This window comes from Terrapene carolina, unplaced genomic scaffold, assembly GCF_002925995.2.
Source record: "Terrapene carolina triunguis isolate 2854851 unplaced genomic scaffold, T_m_triunguis-2.0 Scaffold558, whole genome shotgun sequence".
Lineage (NCBI taxonomy): Eukaryota > Metazoa > Chordata > Testudines > Emydidae > Terrapene > Terrapene triunguis.
This window is the reverse complement of record NW_020664909.1, coordinates 850,095-865,504: the sequence shown is the minus strand read 5'-3', so window position 1 is coordinate 865,504 and position 15,410 is coordinate 850,095. Positions and strand designations below refer to the sequence as shown.

Sequence of the window (15,410 nt, the reverse complement as noted above, 5' to 3'; positions counted from 1 at the left end):
TGCTCGGCTGAACAGAAATGTTCCCTGCTGTTAGCCACGCGGTGGGGGGGAGGGGTGAAGTGATCATCCCAGAGAATTGGGTGTGTGTGGGGGGGGGGGTAGTTGGGTTTGTGCTGCATGTTAACCCGGAAACCGCAGCCCCTCCTTTTACATTACAAACCCATTTTAAATGGCCAACCCAACGGGTGATTCGTATGGGAAATGAGGGCGCTATTGTTTGAAACCATTCCCACATGTTAAGAAGGTTAAAAAAGCCAAAAGACTGTGGCTTACCATGGCTGCCTGCAAGCCGAAATCTGTTGCCTGGCACTGCGTGAGTGATCTCTCACACCAAACCGGCAGGCCCTCAATATAAGAGGAAAAATGCGACCTTGTAACGAAAGCACATGTGCTGTGTATTGTGAACAGCAAAATTTAACGTGAAAGAGTGTACCCATTGTTCTCTAAAATGTGTCTTTTTTAACCACCTCTCCCTTCTCCTCCACCAGCTGCAAATGTTTCTCCTTCACAGAGGCTAGTGAAGATTAGAAGGAGAAAACAGCAGACTCGGGATGATATGTTCTCGGAGCTCCAGATGTCCTCCCACGCTGACAGAGCACAGCAGAATGCGTGGAGGCAGTCCATGTCAGAGTGCAAAAAAACACAATATGAACGAGAGGATAGGTGGCGGGCTGAATCGCGGGCTGAAGAGAGCAAGTGGCGGGCTGAAGAGGATAGGTGGCGTCAGATTGCTGACAGAAGGCAAGAGTCGATGCTCCAGCTGCTGGAGCATCAAACTGATATGCTCCAGCGTATGGTTGAGCTGCAGGAAAGGCAGCAGGAGCAGAGACTGCCACTACAGCCCCGTGTAACCAACAGCCCTCCTCCCCAAGTTGCATAGCCTCCTCACCCAGACGCCCAAGAACGCGGTGGGGGGGGGGCCTCCGGCCACCCAGTCACTCCACCCCAGATGATTGCCCGAGCATCAGAAGGCTGGCCTTCAATAAGTGTTAAAGTTTTAAACTGCAGTGTGTCCTTTTCCTTCCCTCCTCCCCCACTCCTCCCGGGCTACCTTGGCAGTTATCCCCCTAGTTGTGTGATGAATTAATAAAGAAGGCATGAATGTGAAGTAATAATGACTTTATTGCCTCTGCAAGCGGTGCTCGAAGGGGGGAGGGGAGGGTGGTTAGTTTACAGGGAAGTAGAGTGAACCGGGGGGGGGAGGGGGAAGGAGGCGCGGAGGGTTCATCAAGGAGAAACAAACAGAAGTTTCAGACCGTAGCCTGGCCAGTCACAAAAAACTCATTTTCAAAGCTTCTCTGATGCGCACCACGCCCTGCTGTACTCTTCTAACCGCCCTGGTGTCTGGCTGCCCTTACTCTCACAGATATTGTGGAGTGCACAGCAAGCAGCAATAACAATTGGAATATTGGCTTCGCTGAGGTCTATCCGAGTCACTAAACTGCGCCAGCGCGCTTTTAAAGGTCCTAATGCACATTCCACCACCATTCGGCACTTGCTCAGCCTATAGTTGAACAGGTCCTGACTCCTGTCCAGGCTGCCTGTGTACGGCTTCATGAGCCATGGCATTAAGGGGTAGGCTGGGTCCCCAAGGATAACGATAGGCATTTCAACATTCCCAACGGTTATTTTCTGGTCCGGGAAGAAAGTCCCTTCCTCCAGCTTTTGAAACAGACCAGAGTTCCTGAAGACGCGAGCATCATGTACCTTTCCCGGCCATCCCACGTTGATGTTAGTGAAACGTCCCTTGTGATCCACCAGGGCTTGCAGCAGCATTGAAAAGTACCCCTTGCAGTTTATGTACTCGGTGGCTTGGTGCTCCGGTGACAAGATAGGGATATGGGTTCCGTCTATCGCCTCACCACAGTTTGGGAATCCCATTGCAGCAAAGCCATCCACTATGACCTGCACGTTTCCCAGAGTCACTACCCTTGATATCAGCAGATCTTTGATTGCGTTGGCTACTTGGATCACAGCAGCCCCCACAGTAGATTTGCCCACTCCAAATTGATTCCCGACTGACCGGTAGCTGTCTGGCGTTGCAAGCTTCCACAGGGCTATCGCCACTCGCTTCTCAACTGTGAGGGCTGCTCTCATCCTGGTATTCTGGCGCTTCAGGGCAGGGGAAAGCAAGTCACAAAGTTCCATGGAAGTGCCCTTACGCATGCGAAAGTTTCGCAGCCACTGGGAATCGTCCCACACCTGCAACATGATGTGGTCCCACCAGTCTGTGCTTGTTTCCTGGGACCAGAATCAGCGTTCCACGCCATGAACCTGCCCCAGTAACACCATGATTTGCACATTGCTGGGGCCTGTACTTTGTGAGAGATCTATGTCCATGTCAATTTCCTCATCACTCTCGTCGCCGCGCTGCAATCGCTGCAATCGCCTCCTCGCCTGGTTTTGCTTTGGCATGTTCTGGCTCTGCATATACTAAAGGACAATGCGCGTGGTGTTCATAGTGCTCATAATTGCCGCGGTGATCTGAGCGGGCTCCATGATCCCAGTGCTATGGCGTCTGGGCTGAAAAAAGGGGCGAAACTATTGTCTGACGGAGGGAGGGAGGGAGGGGCAAGTGACGACATGGCTTACAGGGAATTAAAATCAACAAAGGTGGCTGTGCATCAGGGAGAAACACAAACAATTGTCACACAGAATGGCCCCCCCAAAGATTGAACTCAAAACCCTAGGTTTAGCAGGCCGTTGATTTCACGGAGGGAGGGGGAAGCAAATGAATACAGAACAAATCTGGTCCATCTATTTTTTACATCTTAAGCTGGCAGCAGACGGTGCAGCATGACTGATAGCCATCGGCATCTTCTGGGTGCTTGGCAGAAAATGATGTATTACGACTGCTAGCCATCATCGTCAAGACGGTTCAATAGGACTGCCGGCAGGACTGAGTCTCCAGGAGACAAAACATGTCTGCCCAGGTGCCTCTGATTGAACTCACTGAGGAATATGACGATGACGGATATCAATCGTAATACACCATCCACTGCCAAAAGGCAATTAGCTGCTGCTGTGTAGCAATGCAGTACCACGTCTGCCGGCACCCAGATGACATATGGTGACGGTGAGCTGAGCTGAGCGGGCTCCATGCTTGCCGTGGTATGTTGTCTGCACAGGTAACCCAGGTAAAAAGGCGTGAATCGATTGTCTGCCGTTGCTCTGACGGAGGGGGAGGGGCCTGACGACATGTACCCAGAACCCCCCGCGACACTGTTTTTGCATCATCAGGCATTGGGATCTCAACCCAGAATTCCAATGGGCAGTGGAGACTGCGGGAACTGTGGGATAGCTACCCACAGTGCAATGCTCCGGAAGTCGACGCTAGCCTTGGTAATGTGGACGCGGTCCGCCGACTTAATGCACTTAGAGCATTTTATGTGGGGACACACACAATTGACTGTATAAAACCGATTTCTATAAAACCGGCTTCTATAAATTCGACCTAATTTCGTATGTAGACATACCCTAAGATTCTACAGAAGAAACCAACTAGAAATTTACTGGAATAAGAAGCTCTTGCTCATCCACAGAGATTAGGATTCCCTCCAAACTGGTGCTTGATTATGGTACCTAATCTGAAAAAAGCCAACTGCTAGCCAGCAGGTAGGCCTAGTTTCTTGCTGCCAACCCAACCTTACCTCCGTAGACATGACTGTAGTATTGACTGGGTCCCAGAGAGGGAGCTGAGCTGCAGCCATGCAGTCCTAGAGAGGTTTTAGCAAGAGAATCCTGGAATGGCTGTGGGTTTTTCAGATGCACAGTCCTGGGTGGTTCAGTGGTCGTCCTGCTGAATGGGTTACACAGAGATTCTTCCTGATTGTCACTAATCACACTGTTGCCTGTTTGAGAAGGAAAACATTGAAGGTTAATGGCTCAGCAATGGACTTCACAGTCTCAGCTTTAGGTCACTATTTAAAGTGTGGCACAGTGGAGAAGGGACCAAAAGTTTTCACTTAAGCAAGGACCATTCAGTGGCCTGAGACATGAGAGTCTCAGTTCTGTTCCCAGAGGATGTGTCCATGTTACAAGGGGTGTCCTTCTTGACAGTCTCAGCATGCACAAGTGCCCAGGAACAAATGGCCCAGTGAATCTGAGAGGGTCCATCTCATCCACAGATGATTAATACAGTTAATTAGGTTAGTGAATTAACAAACTCCAGAAGTATCTGCTCAACCACATCTGGCCACAAAATGGCAGATGAAGTTTAGCACATTGTACATCTGAGGCAAAATAATTTACATGCCTTGTACAAAAAGTAAGGTTCTCAACAGAGAGAAAAAGTTAACCCTTAGGATATTGGCCAGTTAGACACAGGCAGCATACATGACTTGCCTTAAATCATACAGTCAAGTTACTGGCAGAGCTGGATCAGAATCCCGAAATTCTGGAGTCCAGTCATGTACTCTTGTCACTAGAGAAAACCACCTCCCAATTAAAAAAAAAAAAAAAATCAACACTCACAGGCAAGAGAAATTTAGTATATGCCTTCATTCATTTTCAGTTGTTTCAATTAATATGGTGTGTTCAGCTTCTTAGCATTCCCATGGCTCTATATATGCAACACACTACATATGAACATAACTTTTTATAAACACTGTAGTCAGACACACTACTTGGCAAAATTCTGACCATCTGTCTTACCCTTCTCTGCACTTTCTGCTGTTGAGAGGCTGAGAGCACTGAGCGCAGCTTCCAAATCCTGCACTTGCTTTAATAATCTTTCACCTTTATCCGGCAGGGCCTGAACATTCACTGTCGCCAAAGTGCTCTGAAAAACAAAACCCAGAATCTACATCTTATCTTATCTACTCGGTACTGATATCCACCCCCAACTACTTCCAACCAGTCTCCTCTACACTGGACAGTCAAAAAGTCAGAAGTAAAAAGGGTAAAACTTGCATTCTAGGAAGTCAGATATTTTAACCTAATTCTGCAATCTCCAAAATATTTGTAAGTGTAACGTAGTTCGTATAAGGGTTATATAAATCTCTGGAGCACCTTTAACCAGAAAATAAGTTAACTATTATTAAATTTTAGGGAAGGGGAATTAGGAACCCCTGATTCCCTAAGATTATGAGAAGGGGGACACAACCAGCGTAGCCTAAGGATCTCAACAGCTCTCCAGGGCACTCAGTCTAGATTGCTTTCTTTATTCATTATTTTTACTCTTTTCTACAGCATGTTATCCAACAGAAGCAATAGTTCTAGTAGGGAGATCTAAATTCTATTTTGACTTATGCGTGATCAACAGCATTTCTAAGTTTTCAGATCTTTATTATTAGTGATTATGAACAAGACCGAAAGAACACAGCTTGTTTTCTCCATCCCAGAGTAAGCGTGCAAAGCTGGAACCATAAATAGTCTCCATGATGTCTTTTTAAAGAGAATCATTTTCCCAAAGTATTACCACACTTTTAAAAAAGTGAACCGTGGCTGCAATCTCCTCCGGTCGATGCAATTTTGGGCGCCTCCCGGAGTAGCTAGATAGACGTGGACTAGCTCTGCTCAACCTAGCACACTAAAAACAGGACTCAAGCTGACTTGCTGCACCCAACCGGAGAGTGAGAACTCTGTTAATCTCCGACATCTCCCAAGCACAATCCTGCCTGACCCTAGGTACGGATTTGGGGGACTAGCCCTAGCTGTCGCCGATCCCACTGCAGCCACACTGCTAATTGTAGTACGCTAGGTCAAGCAGAGATTTAGACACAGCCTAAGGTGCAGCTCATATGTTCCTACTATGTTGCTGACTTGGCCCTCAGAGAAGAAAATACTAGGTACCCCCAAGCTAGAGGATATGAAGTTCTCTCACACAGTGTTTTAAGTGTATATATATATATACACAACTGATGTGTGTCTGGCCTGAGTTTTCAGAAGCCTGAAGTGATCACCTTTCTCTAAGCACTCCGGAGAGTTACTGCTCGGTAGGGGTTATTGATTCTGACGGGGCTGATGCAAACAGCTGCCTCGAGAATGGGAAGAGCAAAAGTGAGGTGTATAATAGAAACAACAACCTTCTTCTGTTTCAGCTGGACTGTAAGATGGTTCTGAAGGGCTATGGTGTCCAGGGTTTCTTCCTTTCGCAAAGATGTTGCAACTCCTGAAGAGGAAGAGAAAATCCTTTGCTCACTCTTCTCAGATGTTCTCTCACGAACTTCCCCCTGTTGCAAATCCAATACTGACTCATCAGGTTGGTCTTTGCCCAACTTGGAAGAAACAAACACAACTTCACCTTCATCACTGTTAGTATTTTGATTCGTATATTTTCGCTCCCCTGGCACTATTCCTGCCTTTGATGGTGCTGGCTGTTCCACTGGGCCTCCTTCAGAGGGCACTTGGAGCAATGTTGATGGTTTGGACAAGCCTGTAGCCTCCTGGGAAATCACACACTCTCTGGGTGTCATGTTCTTCTCTCTAGCCTTTCCACCAGCATCTACCTTCACTTCTATTCCTTTGCCCCTGTCGCTTTTTGAGTCTTCCTTTCTGAGCTGCTCCTCTCTTGGTGGCTCAGTGCTTGCTTTTTGGCTGTCAAGGCTTGGGGATGAAGGCTTTAGTTTCCTTTCTCTGTGCAAGGCATCTTTCACTGGCTTCGCAAATGCCTTCTCCTCTGTGTGCTCAGAGGATTTCTCAGACTCTCCACTGGTGCCGTATTTCTGTTTATCCCCAAAAAGGTTTATCTCTTTCTGAGTCTCAGACTGACTTGATTTAGCTCTGGACCCTGTTCCCTCCCCAGGTTCTGTGTCACTCCTCTTCTCCCCAGACTGTTTTTTCTTAATCTTCATTCCCACTGGAGGCTCTCTTCCCATCTGAGATTCAGATGGCAATTTCTCCTCCTTTTTATCTAATGCCTGCTCTCTCTTTTCCTTCTGTTTCCCTCCTTCAACGGTATTTTTTCCCCTGTTGCCTTCACTAAGTAGCTTCCAGGAGGACAGTTCACAATTCTTGTCTAGAACTTTGAATGGATTTCGCTGACCATTGGGATTAAGGAATAGCTCTGATGCATGCTGGGATTCTGCATCTACTGGCAGTTTGATGGCTTTGGAATCCTGCAAAATATGCAAATAAAATTAATTCTTTAGTACATGAATTAGGAAAGAACATTACCCCATCCACACCCTCAACCATGCCATAACCCACTCAAGATAGATATCAGATTCTGTGAATATCACCTTTCCCATAACTCCAGCTAGGCTATGTCAGAGCCGCCATCCTTCTGTTCAAGCGCTTGGTTGTAGAAGGCACTACTGAGAAGCATAAAGCTGATTCCTTGCACCCACTGCCCCACCCTAGGGACTAAGCAGGATGTCTCATCAACCATGCAGCCTCTGGGAACGGAGATAGGGGAAAAGAGAAGAGACCACAGCTGGATACTGAAGCCAAATTGCCCACAATGCAGAGTACTCCCTGTACTTTGGCCTGAGGCAGTTAGTTTTATCTAAGCCTGTAAAGAGAGACCCCAGCATGCAATATTTCATCTTAAGAACAGCAGATTGACACCTTAAATCAAGATGGAGCACTGCACGCTGGAACCCATAGCCCTTCGCAGGTTGAACTGCAGGTTGCATAGTGGACAAATGTAAACAATTGCACACTGCGAGCAGCAGATAGCTTAAATATAAATGACACACATGTACCTGCCATGGGATGCTCCCACACCACCTCTTCCCTTCCATCTTACTTTTAAGGCATCGATAGTATAGCCTAGTAGACAATAAAAGAAAACATGAGCTGCGAAAGCACGTCATAACACATACCAGTGAATTCTGTCACAGAGAATCTTTAAAAATTCAGTTTGCACAAGCAGTGTCCTGGACAGAGTCTCTGGATCTACGCTTTACAGGGATTTGTATGCATTTAGTATATCACTCAAGACCTCTGGAAACACAAACGAGATCAAATTTAGTAACTGCCCAATGCACAGCTTTCTATAATATTAAAATCCTATGGATACATTCATTTCCTCTGCTTATAGTTCCTCTCTTGCCTTGAAACAAAAACTGAAGGTGTGGTGACACAGAACATTCAACATGATTCAATCATTGATTATGATCAAAGTCTCAGGAACCCCTCGTGGTTTACCAAAGCCCAAATTTATTAGCCTCTTAAGAAATGGGCTGTGCAATGCATTTCTTTGAAGCTGGAGGGGAGAGGGGAGGGAGGAGTTAACAACACAAGAACATAAGAACGGCCGTACTGGGTCAGACCAAAGGTCCATCTAGCCCAGTATCCTGTCTACCGACAGTGGCCAATGCCAGGTTTCCCAGAGGGAGTGAACCTAACAGGTAATGATCAAGTGACCTCTCTTCTGCCATCCATCTCCACCCTCTGACAAACAGAGTCTAGGGACACCATTCCTTACCCATCGTGGCTAATAGCCATTAATGGACTTAACCTCCATGAATTTATCCAGTTCTCTTTTAAACGCTGTTATAATCCTAGCCTTCACAACCTCCTCAGGTAAGGAGTTCCACAAGTTGACTGTGCGCTGTGTGAAGAAGAACTCCCTTTTATTTGTTTTAAACGTGATGCCTATTAATTTCATTTGGTGACCCCTAGTTCTTGTATTATGGGAATAAGTAAATAACTTTGCCTTATCTACTTTCTCCACATCACTCATAATTTTATATACCTCTATCATATCCCCCCTTAGTCTCCTCTTTTCCAAGCTGAAAAGTCCTAGCCTCTTTAATCTCTCCTCATATGGGACCCTTTCCAAACCCCTAATCATTTTAGTTGCCCTTCTCTGAACCTTTTCTAGTGCCGGAATATCTTTTTTGAGATGAGGAGACCACATCTGTACGCAGTATTCAAGATGTGGGCGTACCATCGATTTATATAAGGGCAATAATATATTCTCCGTTTTATTCTCTATCCCCTTTTTAATGATTCCTAACATCCTGTTTGCTTTTTTGACCGCCTCTGCACACTGCGTGGACATCTTCAGAGAACTATCCACAATGACCTCAAGATCTTTTTCCTGATTCGTTGTAGCTAAATTAGCCCCCATCATATTGTATGTATAGTTGGGGTTATTTTTTCCAATGTGCATTACTTTACATCTATCCACATTAAATTTCATTTGCCATTTTGTTGCCCAATCACTTAGTTTTGTGAGATCTTTTTGAAGTTCTTCACAGTCTGCTTTGGTCTTAATTATCTTGAGCAGTTTAGTATCATCTGCAAACTTTGCCACCTCACGTTTTACCCCTTTCTCCAGATCATTTATGAATAAGTTGAATAGGATTGGTCCTAGGACTGACCCTTGGGGAACACCACTAGTTACCCCTCTCCATTCTGAGAATTTACCATTAACTCCTACCCTTTGTTCCCTGTCCTTTAACCAGTTCTCAAACCATGAAAGGACCTTCCCTTTTATCCCATGACAACTTAATTTACATAAGAGCCTTTGGTGAGGGACCTTGACAAAGGCCTTCTGGAAATCTAAGTACACTATGTCCACTGGATCCCTCTTATCCACATGTTTGTTGACCCCTTCAAAGAACTTTAATAGATTAGTAAGAAATGATTTCCCTTTAGAGAAACCATGTTGACTTTTGCCCAACAATTTATGTTCTTCTATGTGTCTGACAATTTTATTCTTTACTATTGTTTCGACTAATTTGCCCGATACTGACGTTAGACTTACCGGTCTGTAATTGCCGGGATCACCTCTAGAGCCCTTTTTAAATATTGGCGTTACATTAGCTATCTTCCAGTCATTGGGTACAGAAGTTGATTTAAAGGACAGGTTACAAACCCTAGTTAATAGTTCCGCAATTTCACATTTGAGTCCTATCAGAACTCTTGGGTGAATGCCATCTGGTCCTGGTGACTTGTTAATGTTAAGTTTATCAATTAATTCCAAAACCTCCTCTAGTGACACTTCAATCTGTGACAGTTCCTCAGATTTGTCACCTACAAAAACCGGCTCAGGTTTGGGAATCTCCCTAACATCCTCAGCCGTGAAGACTGAAGCGAAGAATTCGTTTAGTTTCTCCGCAATGACTTTATTGTCTTTAAGCGCTCCTTTTCTATCTCTATCCTCAAGGGGCCCCACTGGTTGTTTAGCAGGCTTCCTGCTTCTGATGTACTTAAAAAACATTTTGTTATTACCTATTGAGTTTTTGGCTAGCTGTTCTTCAAACTCCTTTTGGGCTTTTCTTATTGTTAGGCTATGGAATAAGAGGGAGGCGTCTTTTTTAAATTGGCAGCTGACAGAGCTCTGTGAGATGCTTTTATTGGATTGCAGCTGTTTTCTATTTAATCGTGAATTTTAATTGAACACACATTGAAAGCTTATGTGGGATATAAATATAAATAAATAATTGTACCAAAGAAAAACTTTTTATGATAACATAAGGTTGTTACTAGTAAATAATTGGATCACTGAATAGAATAAGTTGGTTCTTAATACGGAAGGAGCCAAAAATTTGAAAGATATTAAATAAATGAATCAAAAGATGGAAGAACAATTATAAGAAATCCTAGTTTAAGTTTTTCAAACAAGACATTGGGAGTCAGAAAACTGGATTCCATTCCACCAACTACTTGCTTAACCTCTTAAACTCAAGTTTCCTAACTGTAAAAAGGGGTAATATCTATCTCATAGGAGACCGAACAAGCAGTTAACAAAAATATGTTAAATCAAAGTCAAAACTACAAGTAACATTAATTTGCATATAGATTGTATTTATACATTCACATATAGATAGATCAATCACCTATATGACAGAAATGTCCATGTGACAAATTGGGGAAGCATCTGATTAATAATCACACACCTGTGTGCTTTATCACATAACTGTAACATCTGCCCAATAATCCATCTCCCTAGGATTAATTCTAACATTTCCAATTGCTGAGCAGCTTCAAACAGTTGATGCTAAACAAACAAACAAAAATCATCAACATGCCAAACAAATGTTTCCTCTCCACCCCAACTGTAGAATTTCCCTTGAAAACCATACATGTCCGAGGCCTATGATAGTCCTGGGACAGTGACAACTTTAGTGTTCAATATCCAGTGGCCCAGCAGGATTAGAAATGGGATCCTGACATCACTGAAGGGGAGATCCAAGCCTTTCTAGTGGGACCTGGCTCTCATTTTTAGTCCTGGGCTGGCCAGAGCTAGACTAAATTCAGACATTTTTATGTACAGGATTCTATTTTACATCATTTTTAAAGATGTTTTACATTTATTAGTGTTAATTCTCTCTCTCTGTCTGAGCCCAGCCCATTTGGACTCATGCTGACTAAGGCACAAGGATACAAAAAATAGTACTATGATTTTTTTAAAATCTCTGTAATGTTCCTAAAATAGATTTTCCTGTAACGTATGTGTCATACAGAGACTACATGATGGCATTCTATAAAAGTTATACCAGCACTCATTTTTGATGATCTAGATAACTCAAAAATGGCTTTACCATGCATGATTATGTGATCATCACAAACTCATGCCAATAAAATCCTTAGTACACAGTGATGTGATATATCTATACAAACTATATCTAGCCAGCAGAAACTGAACTTTGTTGGGAGCTGCTTTTTGTAGGCCTTGTGGTTTCCAACACACATACAATCCATCCAATGGTATTTACAATTTAATGTTGTAAGATTCATATTGTTTTAAAATGATACCAATTTCAGTACAACAAAAACATCCCACCTCAATCCAGTTATTTACATTCTATTCTCTTAGGAACTGGAACCTGCCATATTTGAAAAATAATGTGCAAACCTGCAGAAACGTATACACCAAGCCCTGTAGTGATCAGGCTGTGATGCCTCAAGAAGGAAGAGTTATCCCAGCTTTTCAAATTAATGAGAATTACATGCTGTACATGTTCCCTTTGGACAAACCTACTTGTATTCTTCTCTGTCCTGTTGCTGAATCAGAACTTGCAGCTCCACCATATACTTCTCATGGATCAAGCAGTAGGAAGCAGGAAGGCTGAAAGTGGGGGAAAAGAGATTTGAGCTGCCTGAGTAAGAGCAGTAGCAGAAACAAATGCCTAAGGCAAAATCCTTAGAGGAAGATCTCAAAGACATGTAGGTAGGTCGGGTTCACAGAACTAATAGCTCCTTGTCAGGGCTCCCCAAACAGCCCCAAAATCACTTAAAATTAATAAAAGGGCTAATCTCTTCTCTCTCTTAGTTTCCAGCACTTAAGACACAGAATGCCATTTATGTAACAAAAATTTGGGTTTTCTTGCACCCACTATTAGCCCGGGTCTTCTGTATAGTTTTAGTATAATTTACAAAGTGGGTAGTCAAGGTGGGAGACAGCTGAATCTCTGGTTTCTAAATAGAAAGATTAAGAGGTACAATATTGATATTAGTAGCTAATCTGTGGGTGAACTACAGGATGGTCTATGGCTACATCTACAAATCACAGTGGTTTGTAGCCCACAGTGAGTGCATATGATGTATATAGGCATCCAAGTTGAAGGTATATAGGCTAGTTGGAGATACAGAATGCCATTTGGCATCCTGACACATCCCCTTTACCTTGACTACAAAAAAGCTGATAACTGTTAATCAGTTGGTGTGATCAATCTGCTGCCTATCATGACAACTAGTATTATCTCATTGTTCCTTTGTGTTTCCCCCACTTATTTGTATCTCTTATCTTAGTCTTTGGCCTGGTCTACACTACGGGATTAATTCGGATTTAGCAGCGTTAATCCGAATTAACCCTTCACCCGTCCACACTACAGAGCCAGTTAATTCGAATTAAAGGGCCCTTTAAATCGATTTCTGTACTCCACCTCGACGAACGGAGTAGAGCCTAAATCGATTTTGTTAATTCGAATTAGGGTTAGTGTGGACGCACACCACCGAATTACTGTGTTTAAGTTAATGGGGTAGTGTGGCCGCACACCACCGAATTAATGTGGTTTAAAACCGAATTAAGGTGCTTAGTGTGGCCGCGCACAATCGAATTTATACAACCTGTTTCCCAAATTCGAATTATCTAAATTCGGATTAATCCTGTAGTGTAGACATACCCTTAGACTGTGAGCTTTTTGGCTCAAGGACCATCTTTTTGACCTGTGTTTGTACCACATCTAGTGCAATAGGATCCTGGTCTATGCAGGGCTGGTGCAAGGATGTTTCGTGCCCTAGGCGAAACTTCCACCTTGCGCCCTCCCCGAGCCCTGCAGCAGCTCCCCCCCCCCCCCCCCCCGAGGCCCCCCCCCCCCCCCCCCCCCCCTGCGGCGCCCCCCCCCTGCGGCAGCCCCCCCCCCCCCCCAGCCCGGGGGGCCGTGCGGCAGCTCCCCACCCCAGCTCACCTCTGCTCCACCTCCTCCCGGAACCCTGCGGCACCCCCCCCCCATGGCAGCTCCTCACCCCCCGTCCGCCCTGAGGCGCCCCCCCAATGGCAATTCCCCCCGCCCGGGGAGCCATGCAGCACCTCCCCACCCCAGCTCACCTCTGCTCTGCCTCCTCCCCGAGCACGTCGTCGCTGCTCCACTTCTCCTGCCTCCCAGCTTGCGGCGCCAATCAGCTGTTTGGCGCTGCAAGCCTGGGAGGGAGAGAAGCAGAGCGGGGCGGTGTGCTCAGGGGAGGAGGCGGAGCAGAGGTAAGCTGGGGTGTGGAGTTTCCCTGCGTGCCACCCCCCCGCCCCTTACTTGTTGCAGGCGGCCCTCCCCGCCTCGCCCCAGCTCCCTCTGCCTAAATGCGGACGACGACCGGGGCGGCCCAAGATCCGGCCACCGTTGTCGCCGCCGAAGAAAATGCCTCCCCCCAAATGCTAGCGCCCTAGGCGACCATCTAGGTCACCTAATAGGTTGCACCGGCCCTGGGTCTATGACTAGAGCTCCTAGGAACTATGATAATACAAACAAAGAATAAGACCGTCTACAGACTCTCTAAGGGGATTAGGATATGTTTCTGCCTTCCCATAAAGCCGTTTCAAACTCAGATGATATGTTTAGACTGCACTGCCTCTCAGAACACACATACAGCTGCTGCCTTTGCTTAGTAATGAATATTGTTATAATGTAATCTGAGAGCGTATCCAACACTGGAAAACCTAAGATGACATACACCGCATCCCAGGCTGTATGGTGACAGCTCAGCATCACCCCCGAGAGTGGGGTACGTGTGCGGAAAGGAACATCCCCATCCCTAAACCTACTGTGCAGGAAGGGTGAATCCGCAGGGCGCCTGGTCCTGGTCCCGGTCCCCGCACACGTAGAAGCTTTCCCCTTTGTTTGGTCCATCGCGGACGCCTGTTTTTAGGAAACAGAGAGACCCTGGTGGGGAAGCAAAGCAGCCTTGTGAGACTGGTCCCAGCATCCGCTCCACTCTGGGACCCGAGCCCAGGGAGCGCCTCACCCCAGGGACACCCTCCGCCCCAGGAAACTCCCCCACGCTCAGTTGGGGACCCAGCCCCAGGGACCCCCCACTCTGGAGACACCCCCCGGGCCCAGGAGCCCTCCTCAGAACAGCCCGACCCGGGGACCCCGCAGCCCCCGCCCTCAGGGAACCCCTGCGGGGATGTCACGGCGGCACCGCCCCTCACCGTGCCCCGCGCACCGCACCGCCTCCATCCCCAGGCACCGAAGCCCCGGCGCGGCCCGGGACCTGACAGAGTCTCCGGAAAACGCGTCCCTTCGGCCACGCCCCCGCGCAGAGATCAGCCAATCCGGTATATTGATCCCGCCCCCCGCTAGCACAGCGGCCAATTGGAGCGGGGGGCATGATGGACCGCCAATCGCAGCGAGGCACCGCTCCCCCCCTTTCTCTCTCTCTCTGCGCGGGCACTCAGCTTTCGAATGGTGGGAAGGAAGTGGGCAAAGCTAAGGGGACAGGTCATTGGTGGGAAGGCAACCAATGAGCCCTCGCGAGAACTCCTCCTATTCCTCCACCGACTACACACCACGTGGGAACTCTGCGCTCCTCCCCATGGGACTAGGGAGCGGGGCGGTGCATGGCTGGGCGGGAGCCGGGGACGCAGCGTCCCATCCCCGAGTCCGGCCCTTGTCCTGCTTCCCCGCTCCAGTCCCCAGCGCGTGGTGTGTCCCCCCGCCCACAGCTTTCCCTGCCCAGCTCCCCTATAGCACACGGTGCCCTGCCCTGCCCATGTCGCAGTCCGTGCTCTTGCCTACCTGCCCCATCTCTGATCTGCCGCGGAAAGGGCTCGATGTTGGCCGCGGGGAAACCTCCCCACTCTCTCGCTAGAAGTGTCACCAAACTCGGGGCGGACACCTACCTCACCGGCGGCCACAGGTATTTCTCAAGTCTCCCCATTACAGTCCCAGTTAAAATCGTGACCAAAGGGAAAAAGGAGAGGAAGCCAATCCGATGCCTGTCCGCCTCCACCCCTTGACCAAGTCCCTCGCCGTTTGTCTGGGCCATCGTCCTCATGCCCCTGGCTGGCGTATTTCCCT

The 15,410-nt window shown here is 46.9% G+C and overlaps 1 protein-coding gene across 4 annotated transcripts in view; it reads right to left on the bottom strand.

Annotated features, from left to right (window-relative positions):
- Positions 1 to 14,617, bottom strand: part of TTF2 (transcription termination factor 2) — a 43,647-nt gene extending 29,030 nt beyond the window's left edge. For 3 of the 4 annotated variants that reach the window (XR_003370152.1, XM_026659019.1, XM_026659020.1), the window contains exons 1-7: positions 14,543 to 14,617; positions 14,156 to 14,273; positions 11,879 to 11,965; positions 7,647 to 7,713; positions 6,027 to 7,058; positions 4,654 to 4,780; positions 3,651 to 3,851 (exon numbers count right to left, since the gene is read on the bottom strand). Coding sequence is in view for 3 of the 4 variants with exons in the window: in XM_026659019.1 (XP_026514804.1) it covers positions 3,651 to 3,851; positions 4,654 to 4,780; positions 6,027 to 7,058; positions 7,647 to 7,713; positions 11,879 to 11,965; positions 14,156 to 14,273; positions 14,543 to 14,570 (1,660 nt within the window). In the remaining variant the exon portion in view is untranslated. The remainder of the gene's footprint in view (positions 1 to 3,650; positions 3,852 to 4,653; positions 4,781 to 6,026; positions 7,059 to 7,646; positions 7,714 to 11,878; positions 11,966 to 14,155; positions 14,274 to 14,542) is intronic. The other variant, XM_026659021.1, reaches the window with a different exon arrangement.
- Positions 14,618 to 15,410: the final 793 nt, after the last annotated feature.